At 38.1% G+C, this 18,513-nt stretch overlaps 1 protein-coding gene across 11 annotated transcripts; it reads right to left on the bottom strand.

Moving 5' to 3' along the window:
• Positions 1-151: 151 nt before the first annotated feature.
• LOC129575071 (uncharacterized) lies at positions 152-17,689 on the bottom strand. Of its 11 annotated transcripts, none has more exons than XM_055457922.1 (12): positions 17,519-17,689; positions 10,429-11,189; positions 8,098-8,425; positions 7,644-7,972; positions 6,867-7,202; positions 6,693-6,794; positions 6,448-6,542; positions 6,087-6,305; positions 5,702-5,831; positions 5,349-5,476; positions 5,093-5,209; positions 152-4,938 (listed from the first exon to the last, which is right to left on the bottom strand). In XM_055457922.1, the coding sequence occupies exons 2-12, from the start codon at positions 10,547-10,549 to the stop codon at positions 790-792; spliced, it is 6,054 nt and encodes a 2,017-aa protein (XP_055313897.1). In that variant the 5' UTR covers positions 10,550-11,189; positions 17,519-17,689; the 3' UTR covers positions 152-789. The 11 variants fall into 11 exon arrangements, with proteins under 11 accessions (XP_055313897.1, XP_055313899.1, XP_055313904.1 ...); XM_055457924.1 differs by having other exon boundaries at positions 17,573-17,674; XM_055457929.1 differs by having other exon boundaries at positions 7,899-7,972; positions 17,519-17,670.
• Positions 17,690-18,513: the final 824 nt, after the last annotated feature.

Raw genomic sequence — 18,513 nt, 5'->3', positions numbered from 1 at the left:
GATTTCTGTCATTTAAAAAAAAGTGTTCACCATTCGGAGTATATTGATATATACTCTCCCATTTCTAAAATATGCCCAATTAAACTAAAATTCAACAAATCCGCTCCAAACACACAAATAAACAAACTCAAAAAAAAAAACAATTTTCATATATTCGGCAAAAGAGAATATTTTTTTTAAACGTTTATTTAGATAATTTTGAATATTAGTTTCAATAACCTTCAACAATTAAAAATAAGTGTATTTTTTCGATTTTTGCAAAAATGTGCATAACAAATGGTGGTGATGGCTTGACCGTGTTCTCGGTTATAATGTGTATCTAATGTGTATTTGTGTGTGTATGTGTGTGTTTTGTAAATAACATTATACAATTTTCCTGTTTTATTTCCGAACAAAAATCAAGTCAAATGGATGTAAACAAGAAACAAAAAATAAGTTCAAACACATTTTGGTGTGTTGTGTATGTGTGAAAAAAAGAAATGTGTTGGAATAGCGAAAATTCCCAGCAAATAGCTATAATTCCTTATGTCCTGCACAGCACTTAACAACCTAATAATTTGTGGATCAACGAAAACAATCCGATAACAAATGATCTCTTCATCTTGGACTCTTTTTATCTCGTGTGTCTTTTCTCTGATCAATTCCGTTTGATGTAAATTGATTTAATGTTTTGTATTTCGTTTTTTTTTTCTTCTGTAAATAGTTGATCAACTACGACTAATTGGGATGATGGGATGTAAGGGGTGGATTGAGTTGTTGTATTCGTTTCTCTTTCATCTTGATTTAATGCTACATTATGGTGCAACATACTTCGGGCGGTGGCCGGTAGCATTTTTCATCAATGCCAGGTTTGGCTGCATCCGCTGTATTATTTTGATTGAAGCCATTTTTGCTGTGTGATTTTTCATGTGTCCCACCTTGTTCGCCGTTGGCTGCTTCATAATCGATAATATTATTGCATAGAAGCTCGTTTTTATTCGATATTAAATTTGCATAATTTATGCTAGAGCCGTACAAGCTATTGTAAATGGGAGGCGGTGTGGGTGACTGTGGTGTCATTAGTGTCGGAGATTCCCAGAAATTCATGATGTCCTCCTCTTCGTCGTCATTTATGTGGAATCTATCACTGATCACGCTTGCAGTATCCTCTGTCAAATCAATACTGCTGTTGCTGTGGCTCGCTTGGCTGTCTTGTTTCTTATACTTTGTCGATGCGATAGCGGCAACGGCGGCGGCGGCGCTGAAAAATCGATTGTCACCAGGCATTCGGAAGATTGGCTCGGGCGTTTTCTCTTTTTGCACCTGATTCAACCACATCGAAACAGCGGTCGTTATTGGAAATGTTTGCTGGATTTTCTTTTGCTGTTGCAATATGTGTGTGTCAACGATACGCAACCATGGTCGCGTGCTACTGCTCGAGTTTGACTTGACCGATTGATTGCATGACACCGATGAGGCAACATCATGGGGATCGGTTTCGATTGAACTGGTTTCGGTTTCCAGCGAGATTGGCTCTGTCTCGATTTCGAGCATTGCATTGTCTTTTGGTTCATTTGCACATTCATCGGTTGCTGGCTGAATTTCAATTTGTACCGACGCCACAGATTTCTGGAACTTCTCGCAGACTGGTTGAGGCTCTTCACAAATCAATTTTATTGATTCATCGCAAACGGATTCAGTTTGTTCATGACAAGATAGAACGGTTGCGGGAGAGATTGATTCCATTTCACGGGAAACTGATACTGTTTCATGAAGGTTCAGTTCGATTTGATTGTCGTAGATCGATTCATTCGCTTCATTTTGAATTTCTTCAAAGCTGACTGATTCTCGATCATGACAAACGGGCTCATTGCAATTCGATTCGGTCGATTTGTTGCCGAACGATTGAGCAGGGTCTCCATTCAATTCCTCACTCGGTACATTTACTTTACTCATGGTGATCGATTCAGTTGACGTGTCTTCGATTGGTTTTATTGAATCTTCATTTTCAGCGACTTCAAATACTTGTGTTTCTGTCTTTTGTTCAAGTACGTCGATGGTGTCGGATTGTGTTTCAGTCAAATGTTCCCCGTCAAATTTCTTTTCGATTTGAACTTCGGGCACATTTTCATTGTCTTCAACTGTTTGTTGCGATCCAATGCTTACGTCTAACTTCTCAATTTCCTCATCTGACTTTTGAGCTTCCATTTTTTTTTGTTCCAATTTTTGAGACTCTTGACTTTGGACCACGCTAGCTGCTTCTTGAGTTCCATGTTGCAATTTTTCTTCAACCTTTGATTCAACTTCCGACCGTCGTTGTAATATTTGTTCAAGTGCCTTGGTAATATTCAAAAGGTCCTCCTTTGACTCGTCAATATTTTGTTCGATTTCGCTTTGTGACTTAATTTCAATTTGATTCAGTTCATTTTCTTCTCCAGTTTCGCTTTTGATCGACTCCGGCTGAATTTCAATACATTCATCATTGCGTTCAATGCCATTTTGAATTGATTGTTCTGCCGTTTCGTTTTCATATGCGTGCTCTTCACATTCATTTTTTTCAATGTCATCCGTAATCGATTCACTTGCGCTCTCAATTTCACGTTCAATCGATTTTCCTTCACATTCAAATCCATTTGCATGCAATTTCTGCTCGATTTCCGTTTGACCGTTTTCATTAGCAATTGATTCTTCTTCATTGCCAATGGCTGGATACGTATTTAAATTTGCGGGCATATCATCATCAACATATTCTTCTACATAGGATTGATCGCTTGACGATAGGTCTGTAGAAATAACGAATTGGTCACATTTGTCGTTCCTATCGCCAAAAAAATGCTCTAAAAAATGGTTCGACGAGTAAACATTTTGATATGGCTTTGCATTGATGGCAAATCGTTCGACGCTATTCTCCCTGGCCGCCATTGTGTCTTGATGCACCGTCATCGATTCGGTCTCAACGTGCAATACATCCGGAACAATTTCAACCAATTTATCATCCTTTTGCGGTGTGTCTTTGCCATCGAAGGATTTATTGAGTTGTTGCAGAATTTTTATCACCATTTCTTCTTCTTGTTTTAGCTGTTGATTTTCAACGGATGTAAAATCTTGTTGATAAATATCAAATGTATTGATTAAATTTCGTACCGGTTTTCCGGTGGATAATCGCAATGAATTGCCCAGTTTTCCACCGGCCGATCGTTGTAACGAATCTATTTGCAAATTGCACGGTGTAGCAAAAACATTTGGATCAAATACAAAACTATCGAGCGATGATTCGGTTGCGTCTTTTTCATCTGGCTCAACACTATCTACATTGTGTTCCGAAGCAATCTCTTCCTCTTGGGCAGTTGTTGTTTCTTCCGTTGATTGTGATTCGTTCTTTGGACTTTCGAAATTCGGTTCAATGATATCAAATGTGGCACGACGTTTTTGTTCCTTGTGAACTTTGTCTTTTGTTAACTTTTTCTTGGGTTTTACCGTGGTTTTCTTCTTCCGTGGTGCTTTCACAGTCACATCTTCATCGGCCCTCTCCTCGCTAATGGTCAATGAATCCATAATGTCCATCGCCAAATCGGCATCTTTTTTGATGTCCAACTGCAATTCTTCGGCAATTTTATTGACTCTTTCCACTTTTGACTCATTTTCAAATGCAATTTCGGCAACCGTACTGCCATTGGGTGCAACATGCTTTTTACCCTTTGCTCCAACCGTATACCATTCAACCGGACCTTCGATTGGTTTCGGCCGCTCGTTTCGATTCGCTGGTACGGGTTTCTTTTTGTTCGCATGGCTCTTACGATTATGCTGTTGTGGATGTTTGCCATTTTTCATCGATGATTTTGACAGTTTTGAACACTCCAGTTCTACTTTCACTGAAGTCGCCGCTTTGGGTTCGTGCGCAACTTTAGCATCAGTCATTTCTGGAGTGGTTTTAACGTCAGTCAATTTTGTTGGCACCACCATTTGAGCATAGGTCAATCCCGCCTTTTCAATCATTTTCTCGCTCACTTTTCCATCATCGGTCAATTTTGGACTACTTTCAACACCAGCATCACGGCCTAATTGATCACTACTTTTGCTGGCCACTGCTGCCGCCGTTGATGTCTTCGTCGTCGTCGTCAGACTATCGCATGGTTTATCTTGTGGAGTCTCTTTTGTCTTGGGATATGCATGCCTAGCTTTTGCATTTTTATTGCTATTCATTATTTTAGTGCTCTTACTACTACCACTATCATTACAATAGTTATCATTTTTATAAACTTTGTTCTTAGAGATATTATTTGTAATTTTCTTATTGCCTAAATCAGCCTTTAAATTTGTATGACTATTTTCATTGTTAAAACTACATGCGTCCAAATTAAGATTATCGCTATTTGTTTTAAGTAAATCACTCATAATGGATACAGTAACTCCGTTTTGCTTTATCGCTGCGACATAATCAGGTTGACTTTTGTGGTGGTGGTTGTTGTTGTTCTTTTCGTTTTTCGTGGCATTGCTTGCGATTGTGTGCACACCATTTGTTACATGCTGATTATCTAGTGTTGCTGCTGGTTGCGCAGCACACTTAGTGTCTGTATTTAAGCCATTTGTATGAATATTCGTCGTTTCGTTCTGGTTTTTAGCTGATTCGTTTGTAATTGTCGTCATTTTTGTGGTGATGTTGGCGGTCATTGCCGTCGTTGTCGTCGTCGTCGTCGTTATTTTTGACGGCGGCGCCACTGAAACTGGCGCTTCATCACCAATCTCACCATCGTCCCCTTCTGCATTCACAGGCTTATAATTTTTCGGTAGGAATTCAGGAACGTTCACATTCAATGTGCTTTCGGTGGATGGAATCGGTACAAAATAAACTGAAGCCGGTGGCGATGGTGTAATCGGGAGTGGCACAAATATCATTCGCTTACTTTGCGGTATAAATTCGGAAACATTTAAGTTCAATTTGCTAGTTTTTAAGATTGTCTGGTGCAATGAAAAAAGAGAGGAAACAATTAAATGAATATTTAATTTGAATATAAATTTTCAAGCGGAATTCGGTTTATTCAATATTAAAGTAGAAAGTTTATGGAGAATGGATGTGGAAGCGAACAAAGGAGGAAACGGGTCAAGCACTTACATCACATTGTTCTATAGTCGGAGTGGGTGCATTTTCGAAAGCATTCTCCTCACCCAATTTCGGTTCAACCACCTCTTCTTCATTCGTATTATTCTGTGACATTTCATCAGGTGCCTCCTGCAAATTGAACCAGAAAATGAAAACAAAAAAATGAATTCACTTCAATTAATTTAACATGTATTTGAATTTTTAATACTCAATTGTTTCGGATTTATGAAATAGTGTGTCTTTTCGAAGCCATGTAGTTTGTACTTACACTCCAATTAGTTGGTATATACACTTTGTTGTAAAAATGTGAAAAGCGATTGTTTCTCTTTGGTCGGCCAAAATGATTGCTTGTATGGTGACGGAATTTTCCGCGTCTCGAACCAGCCATACGAGCATCTATGTGAGAATTTCGAAGAACAAAGACATTATTTTCAAGTTATCAACATTTAATTGATTTTTTTTGTTCATCCTTTTTTATACATGGATTTTCAAATATTGATTTTTCAAAGGAATTTTTTTTTGACATTCCTTTGACTTTTACTGCGTATCAAAGTAGTTCTTAAGTTAACCAAAATGAAAAACCAATTAAATTGCAATTCAATGTGAAATTGTTATAAATACCTGGTACAAACGGGATTGGTGGAACAAAAATGAACGGTGAAAAATATGGCATCGAATAATTGTCGGACACAACCGCATCTCCCTCCGCTTCAGGCAGTTCATCTTGTTCATCAGACAGCGTTTCAGTGATCTATACAAGGACCAATGATGATAAGAAACATTTCAAACAATTTTAACCGATTTAAATTAACAGAAAGGCATACAAATGAAATTGCATTTTTTCTGCATCAATAAAACTTCAGTCAAACTTTCAAAAATAGAATAGAATACAAAAGCAAATAAAAATCAAATTTAAATGCAATATAGAATTCAATGATAAAATTGCAAAATTTGACCGAAACAAAAGCTAAGAAGAAAATATTAAAATGAAACGAATGTTACTTACCTTTTGACCGTCTTGTGTTTCGATTTGAGTATCGGTTTCGTTTTCGATTTTAGTTTCTATTGAAGTCTCGTCCGTCGGTTTGTCACTTTCGGGTGCTTCGGAACGGGCGATGGGCTTTTCATTTGGTGATAGCGGAGATGGTGGCGGTGTTAATGGGTTCATTGGCGTATCTAGATCATTGTTAATGCTGACATTTTCGCTGAGTGAGCTATTCGACATCTGTTTTTGGCAAAAACATGAGTGAAAAACATTTTAACCATTATTGATTAAATTCATTAATGGGTCAATTATCTTCTTGTAGCAAATTCAATTTTGACGTATTAATTTTATGCAAAAAAAAAACATTTTCAGCGCAACTTACGTCTTCGGAATTGATTGAATTGTAATTGTTTGCGTGTTCTTCATCGATGGATTTAGCATCGCCTGTGCCTGGTGACATCGGAGCCGGAGGGAAAGCTGTAATGAACAGAAATTCAATGGTTTTTATTTAGATAAGAAAAATGTCTTTCATTTATTCGGCATTTCGTTCAAGAAATTTTACACTTAAGAATTTCGTTCGAATATGAAAAAAAAAAGTGAGAAAAAATGCTGGTTCAATCGACTTACCATCAGCATCGTAGTCATCAACATCTTTTGTGTTTGGAGCAGTTCCATAAGGCATCAGAATAGTTGGACCATTGAATTGGTCAAAGTTATTGTGAATATAGGCTGTGCAAAAAAAAAGTCGACTGAAGCATCAAGTGAAAATTCTTTAGGTATTTTTTGTTTGTCAAAACTTACGGTTAACATAAAAATAGCCGTTATTGTCGTAGAATCCGGATGAATAGATGAGTGATAAGTCGTGTTCAAATCCATCGTTTGGATATGTGGCTGAGGTGCTGTCGCTGGAGTTGTTGCCGTTGAGATAGGTTGAATTGTCGGGACTCATTGATTGAATACTGTAATACGATGCGGTCTCCTCGTTCGATACAACGCTCACCGATCCCGAATCATTGGACGATGTGGTTGCAGTCGTTGACATCGTATTGGTTGGTCCGACATACTTTTTGTCACGCATTAAATAGCCCTTTTTAAATAAAACTTCCGAGCGCGGTGTCGATATTCGAGTATATTCGTCTATTTATAATGAGTTGTGACAAAAGAGAGGGAGAGAGAGAGAGAATGAGAGACGGAATGGGTGTCGGTTTTAAAATGAGAAATTGAATTGTTGCGATAGCGGAATGAAAATAAATCATCATGTGCGATTTGGTTCGACAAACGAGTGAAGAAGGTGCACACGATTACGATGCTCTCCTATCAACGCATGCACCAAAAATAAAATTGTATGCGCCAAGCGAAATGAATGCATTGGCGACAACCGAACAGAACAGTGCCGAGAGGAAAAAAGAAAATAACAAAATTTATTCGTTTGCACAACCGAAATAGCACACGAACAACGATCAGCCAACGACAGAAGAAAAAAATAACAACCGTGAATAAGATGTAGAAAAGCAGATAACAAAATTTAAAAAACAACAACGAAATGAAATGAAACGAAAAAAAAACAAATCTATCAACCTTCATTGAACTTATTCAGCTGCAGACTGCGTTGATGTTGATCTGGTCGTTGTTGTGCCGAGTTGATGCCACCATTCACTTTATCTTGACATTTATCACTGTCATCAGCATTGCGTGCATTTTTCGCTAAACCATTTTCGTTAAAATGCTCATCGGTATGAATTTCATTAGCTGAATGATGATCCGAATGTGCGTAATGTGATTTGCGAAAGCCACGACTATAATTGCTTAAAATGCCGTTTGAATTATAGTTACCGTTTCGACCATCCCATTTCTTGTGGCTGGCATGACGTGAGTCCGTCACCGGCACTTTTGTCAAACGACTCGATCTGTGTGTGACGAGAGAAGAAGAGCAAACAAACACAAAAAAAGAGGAAAAAAAAGAGAGAGAAATGCTGGGTGAAATCATGTCATCATATATCAGCAAATCAATCAATCTGTGTTGCATTCTTACCGAAATTGACTTGATTTCATCATCGCTTGATTGTCATGAATATCATGAAAATCGGTTTTGTTTCCATTCTCTTGGAAATGTGAAGGCGCTTTTCGTAATCCATTTCCTCGCAACGGATATTTATCGGCTAATGGTGTTCGCTTATAAAATGCCCGATGACCATTCTCCGTGCAACCGTTCACATTGCCATTTGAATCGATGTGATACTTTGGCTCGCCATCATTTTCATCATCACCGCCACTGCTGCTGTACCGACGTTCCGTTCGCCAATTTGCCACGATCTTTCCGTTACTGATCGACGATCGGCTGGACACATCGTTATCCAGACCTAAATCCACAAAATAGTTCATTTGAGATTAGAGCAGGGGCCAAGACAAATCACTCAAATAGCCTATTTTTCTATTTATTTTTGATTTTTTGTTGTTTTGTTTTCGTTGTTGCTTTGCTTTGACAAGGTCCTGAACACACTAGCACTTTTTATCAACCATTCAACAGATCTGCTAACAAACATATGACTTCATCTTCTACACACAAAAATGTACAAGTGCATCAACTCTTTATCAGCTCAAATAGACACCACGAGAAAGGAGAAAAAAAAAGATGTAAAGAGAAAATCTTCGAAACAACTTTAAATAAAATCACACACGCACACCCGATGCACACTCATTGGTGCAATTGGAAAGCCGTGTCTGTTTGCTTTCTGTGACTTGTTTATAAATGGAATCGTATGTTAGGGTTTTTGAAATTTTTTTTCTCTTCTCGCTCTCTTCACGTCGTGCCTGTCGAAAATGAAATTGAAACACAACGCACATACACACACATAAAGTCAGCTCGCATAATCACTGAAGTGATAAGATGCAGTTTGAATGACAATTTTGACATGGAATCTTGGGGTTTTGTGTCTATTTGTGGCATGATTTGGTCGATTTGCGGTCTCAATTCTCTGCACTGTCATGGCATTCAGTGTGGATGTATGTGTGTGAATAAAGATGACAAATTACGGCTGGGCACTTTCAAAATACCTGCACATTTGGAATGTTTCAACGTCGAATGCTCATCTTACACCCGAAATCCAATCTCATGAATCGCGCACACATTTTATGGCTTATGGATTGAACCATTCATTTCCATTCAACAATCTGAAACATTTCACCGAATGAAACAAGAGGTATCATATTCCGAACAAGGATTCAAGTGGTTCCAAATTGCATTTAGTTTGATCATAATGGAATTTGGTTCAACAAACACTAGATAGGTCCTATCTGATAGGAATAATGGTACAATGAATGAGATTTAAAAGGATTAAAACCGCAGTCGATTAAATTGCAGCTCAAAAAGAGTCAAACACTCAATGGGATTGTTTCAAATTGAATTTTGTAACTTGAGATGAACAAAGTGAATTACCCGCATTTTTGGCGATGCAACGTACAAAAAAGCAGAAAATTATTTTTAATTGAAAAATTACGAACTTCAGCTAATTTTAATTAAGAAAATTTGTCACTTATCCCTTCATAAACTCTGATATTTTTACAAAGAAGCAAAAAAAAAAATGGCTTGAGTGAAGTGAGGCTGAATGCCGCGAGGGAAAAAACAAATGGTTGCTTCGTTTTGCATATTATTATCTATCGGTCGGCGCTCATCAAAAACAATCATCGTTCTATTTTCTATGTGATCGAAAAATAATCGCTGTGACACGTTTATTTCCGTTCAAATGCCGTCCATTGCTAGTTTGTTTTTCTATTTCTATTTACACATAAAAATTCACTAGACGCCACAATGTTACGAAAATGATTCGAGAGTACATTAAGAAAAGTGTTTGGTTTGTTTTTATTCGTGTTTATGACGATTGAGTGTGGAATATGGGAGAAATGTACAATATGATATGGTTGAACCATTGCCTCTTGATGGTATATCATCATGGATTGGACAAAAAAAAGAAGTAGAGGAACTGACTGTTTGATTTGGGAAATAATAATTTCCGCTCGAGCATTTTTTTCTCGTTCTCGTTTTGTCGAGCAAAAAAAGATGTTTACTTGAAGTGAACAAAAACAAAATAAAGCCCGACACACGAGCAGTAATGAAATTTTTGAGTGTTTCGAATCGAGAAGAGGTAGTAGGTGAATGGTATGCACTTACTCTTCATTCAGAATCGTTCGACCAAAATACATATAATGAATTTCACAACTCTCGATGAAATTTCATGCCACGGCGCACACAAAATACACAACGTACACACTAAACAAACAACACACATTCGTCATCAAGTCGTCGTGGTCTTCATCGTCGTTGTCGACGTCGACGTCGTCGTCGTCGTCGTTGTCGTTCACTTACCGTTTTTCTGGTGATGTGATGCAGTGAGTCCGTTGGTATCAGCATCGTTTGTGTCATTTGTATAGCCATTTTCAAATGAAAATGTACGCCACACAGTCTTTTTCTTCGTTCCTTTTCCCATGTGGTAGAGAGTGTGCTAATTGAATTTTTACTCCCTTTTCGGCGTTCGTTTCGTTATTACTCTATTCTTCTATTTTTGTATATTCGAAATTTGGTGTATCTGTTTATTTTTCCACGTCTTCTATACGCCTTGAAACTCGTTTTCCTTTTTATCACAATGCAGCAAACAATGAGATGATGATTTTCCTTCTTCTTCTTTAATTGAGATGAAATGAACACACACTTTTTTCTTATCACGCACGTTTCAAACTTAACCGAAAAAAAAAATGTTATCGCAGCGTGCGCACACAGGAAAAAAAAACAAATTAATTCGTAACTTCTCTTTCGGTTCTGTTAATCTTATGCAAAAAAAAACGCTCTCTCTCACACACTCGTTCTCGTCTTTATGCGGATAACAAACGATACAAATTGTCGTGTTCATCGAAGAGGTAGCGGTAGCATTTCGTTTTCGTTTTTTTTGTGTTTGGGATTGATTGGTTGCTTCTTCTATCTTTCTTGTTTTTTTTATGCAAATAAAAAAAAAATATCACTCGCACACTAATTTTGTCTGGCCAAACACTGGAAGTTCAAATGTTACAAATCCGTCTTTGTTGGGAGTATCTGAATAAAAATTGTGCGGCATTAAAATGGAAATCGTTCATCTGCAAGAAAAAGAAATGAAAAATGAAAAAATATTCGCATAATTGATCAAAAATAGAAAATCTGAAACAAAATCGTAATCATCCTCTTTCTCCATAGTCGAAACTACTGATAAAAAAGAATTTGTGTGTGTGTCTATGTTTTTCTTCTTGGATCATATCGAAAGTACACAATTTGCACGTACATTAAAGGGACAAAAATTGATTAATGATGAAAATGAAAGTCGATTCAGCATTTCTGCTGAAGCAGCGACAACGATGCGGTGCCGGTGTAACTCAATTCAAAATTAAAATATTCCAATTTATTGCCGCGGTAGAATTGCTTGCTGCCACTGTTGCTGGTGGCGCTCGAGCATATTGCGTACACATAAATCGTCCTTCGTAGATAAAAACTAATGCGCTCTATCGCTCTTCTTCTTCCCTCTCTCTGTGGCACATTTCTAGAGCGCACACCGTTGTCGGTAGCAGCGGTGCCACACTATCATGCTACTTTGACGTTCACACAAACTTTATTTTAGTTCTATTTGTCAATTGTGTGATTTACACCCGAACATGGTGTTTTAACACTCGCTAGCAACAAACAACACAGCAATTAGGCAGTACGGTTTATAGTGATCATTCACTTTTGCTTTCCCTATCTCATTCTCTCTACCTCTTTGTCTTTTTCTCGTCGTCATCGTCTTATCTACTATTGCGTTGAATTTCTTGACACATTGGCACACAGCGCCAGTAGAGTGTGTGTGTATGTGTGTGTTTGTCATTCGCATGTCATCAATGAGAATCGAGAGCAATAGAGATTTAAATGAAACGAATTTTTGTTTCGATGCATGCCAAACATCTCTCAGCTCTCTTCCTCCTCTGTCCCTACGATTGTTTATGATTATGTTGATGTAATAAAGACGATTGCCTGAATTGTAGTGCCGTTGTCCATCAATAACGAGAAACAAAGAGAAAGAAAAAATAAAAGACGTAGGATTGTACAATATAACGCTCGAATTGTTGTTAAAACAAGTACCGTTTTCCCAGCCATTTCCAATGGCCAATTACTTTTAATTTTTATGATGTTCGAAAATGAGTTGGGCTGTGTCATTGCGATGTCTTTTTTTCATCTGTAAATGAATTTTTCAACGAAATCCGAAATAGCCAATGGTTGTTTTTATTTTTGCTTCTCTCTGAATGTGATGAAAAACAACTTCTCTCATTCGTTGTGCAAATCGCATATACATTTCGTTAGCAACTTTGTTGAAAGGCACATTTCGATTTTTGCCTGCCATTCTGAATGAATTTATGTTCCGGAGAACAACAACGACAGTACAATCTTTGCAACAGAGTTCAGACGGTTTGTAATACGTTTGCAAGAGTGGAACGTGAGCGCGGGTGCGCGTTCACATTTTGCTACTGACAGAACAACAGACGAACAAAATGTGGTTTTGTAATGTGTGCGAGCACACACCGCACACAATATGTATTATCTGTCTAATGTTTGTATTTCTATAGTCGGATTTTGAACAGCACAAAATTATGATGCATTCACACAATTTGCAATTGTTCCGTGTTCACGTTTACGCCACCGACTCTTCTCTCTCTCTCTCCCTCTACCACTCACTGTGTGTGTACGGTTTTGCCATTGATTTGCACTATGCGTCTCTCATTCTCAATCACATGCTCATTTGCGATTCACTCTCGTCCGTTCGTTCGTTGTCCCGTCATTTGTTCTGATGTGTGTTGTTGCGTAAGCGAATTACACTTTTAAACTCATCCCATTCAAATGAGAGTGAATTCAGTTTGATTATTTTTATGAAACCACCGAGAAAAAAAAGACACGAACAGGAGAACGAACGAATGCAAATACACAACAAAAATCAAAATGAATCGCGTAAATGGCAAACATTGCCATCGCAACAAAAATAATATTGTCAGTGAATGAAAAGCGTTTGCATACTGAATACTGAATACAGAACCGAGAGAAAAAAAAAACATATCTCTCTCATACGAATGCGTCTGTTTCGTTGTTGTTGCTGCCTTTTTTTGTGGTTTTCGTGAAAGTATTTGTACTATAATGCAGTAATTTGGCCATTTAATAACAAGTGTACTACTACTTTCATAGGTTTTTCGCTTTTAGAACATCGTTGTTTTCAGCACTAGTTTTTTTTTCACTCTTCACTGTCATTCATGTGACTCTCTTGAACAACGGATTTTCGATCCGTACAAAACACACTCACTCACAACCTAATCGAAGTCGAAACCATCGCGTTCTGAATTGCATACCGAATATTCGATTTTCCTTTGCTTGACTCGTTTTTACTTTTTTGCTTTTGTTATTGCGACGAAGAATCGGGTGAGAGAAAAAATGGAAACAGAAACAGAAACAGTGGATTCGATGAGAAAAAAAAACCAAAGATAGCGAAAAATTGTGTATAAAACAACTCATTTGTGGCCCCATCCGTCTGATGCGATCGAATTTACTGATTTTGAATACATGTATTCAAATCGATTAAATAATATGCAGAGTTTTTTTTGGGGAGGGGGGGGGGGGGGGGTCGAGAGAGTGTTTGAATGGTTTTGCAAATTGCAATGCGCGATGGTTTGGTCTTTTGCACACAAAGACGACGAAAAATCGGTAGCTAAGTAATTCGAGTCTGGATTGCTGCCGATGTGAAAATGGAAAATTCACCATATTATATCGACCGATGCAGCGGTAGCAGCGGCGGTGGCGGCGTTGGCCGGTGACGATGTCTTGTGGGTGGTGCATTTAACAGCACCGTAGCGTGTTCAATACCGATCGCATTCGTCGGTCAACCGTTGAAATTGCCACAATAACATACCGGACTTCTCAACTTGTTCAATGCGCGTAATTTTCCACGCTTGAATTGCTTCTCAGGTCATTTTCGGTATCTTTTTTTTCTATTCCCTATCTCTCACTCGCTCATACTCTCTGACTCTCTTGTTCGCCGCTCTCTCACTCTTTAGCTGCTCAACTCCTCTTTTTGTCGCTTTGCGTCTTCTTTCGAACAAAATAACGAATTTACGTGTACATGGCGATCTCACTTTGGTTGAACATGTCAATCTATATTTCCCTTGTAAATTCTATGTCGTTGTCTTCTTCTTCGTCGTCGTCGTCGTCGTCTATCACATGTCTATCGAACGACGAGTCGATAGTAAGTCATTTTACTTTGAACGAAAACCAAAAAAAAGGGAAACGACGCTTGTCATTGATGTTATATGCATAAAATGTCAAGTGATATATTGCACACACAGCTAACACATTTTATTTTCGGAATGGTTTCTCAATTATTCTCTCGTGTTTTTCTCGCTTTTCATTTCGGTGGTGTGTCTTTTTCTTGAATGTGTTTCTTTGGATTTTCAGCGCCTCGAACCGAATCGCATTTCATTCTCGATGTGTTTGCTGAGCGTTGACTAAATGCTCCTTGTTATACATTATCTATTTGAGACAAATAGGTCTAATTATAGTAAGTCGTCGTTTTCGTGTATTCTTTTTGTTTCCGTCTCTATATCGCTATTTTTCATTCGAACTTTGGTTTTTCTTCGTCTTTCTTTTATTTTCTCTCTCTCTCTCTCTCTCTCTCTCTCTCTCTCTCTCTCTCTCTCTTTTCTCCCGATTTCAATGCTTTCCTGCCTTCTCAAGTGGCGCACAACGGGAAACAAAGAGACGTGTCATTTACGTTTAATCGTAAAACGACGAGTCTTCGGATGGATGGATGGCTGGCTCATTCTGGTTGGGTTAAAATCACATTTGGAGAAATGTGTGAAACACGTCGGCTGAATCGATCGACCGACGGTGTGGGTCGACAACGATGCAGCCGTCATCATGCAGAACCGATACATAAATAAGGGCAAGCGAAGTTATTATGCCCGATATTCACACATGTGATATTTTCAAATGAACTTTCCACTTCTCTCTCTCTCTCTCTCACTCGCTTTCTCTCTATGTCTCTCTCTTCCTATGCGTCCCTCTACCCCATATGCCATTGAATCGTACTCGCTCTCTCATTCTCTCTCTCACTCACTCTAGCACACACACTTCGTGTCATTCTTTCATTTTCCGATTGTTTTATTTTTATTTTCCTTTTATATTTCATTATCTCTTCTTTCGTCGATCCGGTGCATCGGAGACATGTTACTGTATTTAATTTTCCCATGTTTTCACTTCAGAGAATCGGTGAGTGCGAAGTTCTCATTGAGAACAGCAAGACTTTGGTGTGACATAGTAAGAATAATGCTGTTGGAGAAAGTAGCAGCAGCGGCAGCGGCAGTAACGGCCGAAGTAGAAGTAGCGGCCAAACGAGAAAAGTGAGCAGAATCGAAATGGTGATATCAGCTGTGCACGGTTGCATGTGTGTTTGAGAGAGAGGAAGAGAGAGAGAGAGAGAACGGAGGAAAGTGAAGGAGAAAATCAGGATTATGTAAACTGTTAAACAATTTTTTTTCGTCTCTTCAGTCGCTGCAAATGTTTTTATTTGTGTCATTTGCACAAGCCAATCGGTTCTACTCACAAGAGAGAGAGAGAGAGAGAGAGAGAGAGAGAGAGAGAGAGAGTGAGAGAGAGAGAGGCAGGCATGTTTTCGCGAGGTGTATTGCGCTCGGCTGAATATTTAAAGTATCCGTGTGCGGCTTACATAACAATACAAAAAAAAAAATTCGTTCTTTTTAACTGTAACGAAAACAATCCTTCATGCACACACTGCTCAAAGCTTGCTCACTTGCCTAGCTCTGTGTTTTATTTGTCTCTCATACTCTCTTTTATTAGTTTGTGTCACATTCGACCCATTAACTATTTTAACCTTTGGAAAAATTCCTTATCTTTGCCTCCAATGGTTGAATAAAACTATTTTTGGAATTTTGTGCACTTTCCATTCGCTCAACACAACCAAACAACATCAGCCGCAAATACCGAGCCAAACAACTGATAATTTTTCCTACGATTTTCCGTGGTTCTGCGCTTGAGCGCAAATAAATCCGGAATTTAGTTTTTTTTAGCTTTCATTACAATTATTTTGGGGTGTTTTATCCATTTTTTCTGTTCGATTATCACTGAGCAATGCAGAAAAAGCGTAAAACACGCGGCGTAATGTTATTAAGCACGGTTTGTGGTGAAAATTTCAACAAACCCTTCATTGATTACATAAACTACCGTCGTTTTGTTTTTCTCTTCTTCGTTCAAACGAAACGCCGTTCAAACAGAACGTTTGAAGCGGTGACTTTAAACGTAAAGTCAAATGCTTCTCGGGGGTAACATTATTAGCCTAACACAATAATTTTCTTTTCCATTATTCAATGGTACTTTTAAGGTGGTAACTAATTCTGCAGCCATTTTTTTTTGGAGTTTTATCAAAAACAATATGAATTTTTCCTGGACATTTGTGAAATCAATTTGTTGGATAGACAAATTTTCCACTTGCCAATCAGTATAAATTTTTTTATCGCCCTTCTTGCGTTAAAACGCCTTTCGCTCAATTTGTTCTGTGGAAATGCGATGCATTGAACTTTCTTGGTCAAAATTCATTGAACTTCGTTTGTCACACACCGTTCGCGATTTAGGTAATATTCAAATTTCACTGCCTTTTCCTTATCAGTTCAACAAGCAACAACAAAAATATATACCTTTTATCGTGAACAGTCGATGAATTGTACGGAGGATGTTTGGTTTTTGAGAATATACCTGAATTTGAGGGGATTGGTTCGATGTAATGCGCCAATGTGTCATTTAATTATTGGAAATTGTATGATAACGACAACTTAACGTCGTGTGTCATCCTTTTTTTTGCACACACACATGAACATCCGTGTTTCGTTGTGTGGATAGGTTCTAGTTGCATAAATCACATTAGTGTAAAAAAAAACAATCAAATTCTCTCGCCAAGAAGAAAATCGTTTGTTCAGTCGGTCGGTCGCCAGCCCGAACCACTGCTTATATAAAACAACAGAAGACAAAAAAAAGTACGAAACTCTTTGAAGCGCGTGTTGTTCTCTGTCTCTCTCACAGTCGGCAGTATCTTTATGTAATTTTTCGTGATTCTTGATTTCGTTTGTTGTTGTTGTTACTTCCCTGTTATTTGACACTCAAATCGGAACAAAACAATCGACAACTGAATCGGTGACAATTCGAATTCATCACAAGGGAAGTAAAAAACTAAAAGAAAGAAAAACTTGAATAAAAAAATAATAACGATGACCAAAAAGGAGAAACACGCGACGACACACACACAAAGAAAACACAAACTGTTGTTTTTTCTTTTCTTAATTTTAAAAAAATTTCAATGTGGTAAAAAAAAATCTTTTTTTGTATTAATGATTCAAATTAACTCGCTAACCGAAACTTTTCTTCTTGTTGTGGATATAATTGTATATATGTATATTATTATTACTCTCTTTTTGGTAATAATATCGCCTGTATGGTTATGTAATGCTTTGTATTTGTGCGACCGGCAAGACAACTAAACGAGAACTAAGATGATACGGCAATGAGTAGTTTGTGCGTACACAATCAACATAGACCGCACCGTACCGCATCGCACCGCATCGATAGAGTTAGGAGAGAGCCGCGAGTGTTCTCGATATAATGTGTTTGCGATATATGTGTTTGCATGTATATGGAGCGAGAGCGCGAGAAACACCGAGCGGCATGGCACTCTCCGCGCGCGCGAGAGCCTCTTATATCGATAGAGCATGTGATAGAGAGAGCTACGGAATAATGAGAGTGGCCCAAACCAGCGGAAGAGAGAGCGAGTGAGAGATAGCTAAGGAGGCCGGTATGGTGTATCAGATGCGAAACAACAACAACAACAACATTAAACACATTGCTATGAAATTTCTGACAAAAATATTGTTCGATCACATGTTCAGCATTCTCGACGGTCCCAACTCAGAATGCGCATGTGTTTCGATAATGCCGTTGCTACCGCACCGTTTTGCTATTATTTGTTGTTTTCTTCTTCACTTGGGCATTTTACTGCCAGATTTGCCCCCCCCCCCCCCCAAAAAAAAACAAATCTTTTCTTTGCAAATTGAATGGTCTGCTTTTCTGCCGAATCATCCAAGAAAATCAATGTGCATGAGCAAAAAGAGCAGCGTTGAAACGCAAAAAATGTTCGAGTGAATTGAAAACTGACAAACCATTGCGAATAATCATGTTTTCACAGCTTTCGAAAAATTTCAATGTAAACATGTGTTTGAGAAGCGAAGAAAAAAACTATCGTTAAATTTGACTTTAGCGAATTGGTTTATAACATTGTGTTGATTGCTTGTTAACATTAAAAAAGTCGTTGAGTTTCGGATTATGGTGTGACTTTTTGCGAATTGGTCAAAA

Source organism: Sitodiplosis mosellana, unplaced genomic scaffold (assembly GCF_009176505.1).
Source record: "Sitodiplosis mosellana isolate CC-2019 unplaced genomic scaffold, AAFC_SMos_1.0 Smas_scaffold_6166, whole genome shotgun sequence".
NCBI classification, from domain to species: domain Eukaryota; kingdom Metazoa; phylum Arthropoda; class Insecta; order Diptera; family Cecidomyiidae; genus Sitodiplosis; species Sitodiplosis mosellana.
Note: the sequence above shows the minus strand (reverse complement) of the source record. Positions and strands in the feature narration are given on the sequence as shown.

Bases quoted from the DNA above. Each gene is read 5' to 3' on its own strand.
- LOC129575071 (XM_055457922.1), bottom strand. From the start codon at position 10,549: ATGGGAAAAGGAACGAAGAAAAAGACTGTGTGGCGTACATTTTCATTT. The intron at 6,306-6,447 runs GTAAGTTGCGCT...TGCCAAAAACAG, and splicing joins ATTCAATCAATTCCGAAGAC to ATGTCGAATAGCTCACTCAG. The intron at 5,832-6,086 runs GTAAGTAACATT...GTCCTTGTATAG, and splicing joins AAACACAAGACGGTCAAAAG to ATCACTGAAACGCTGTCTGA.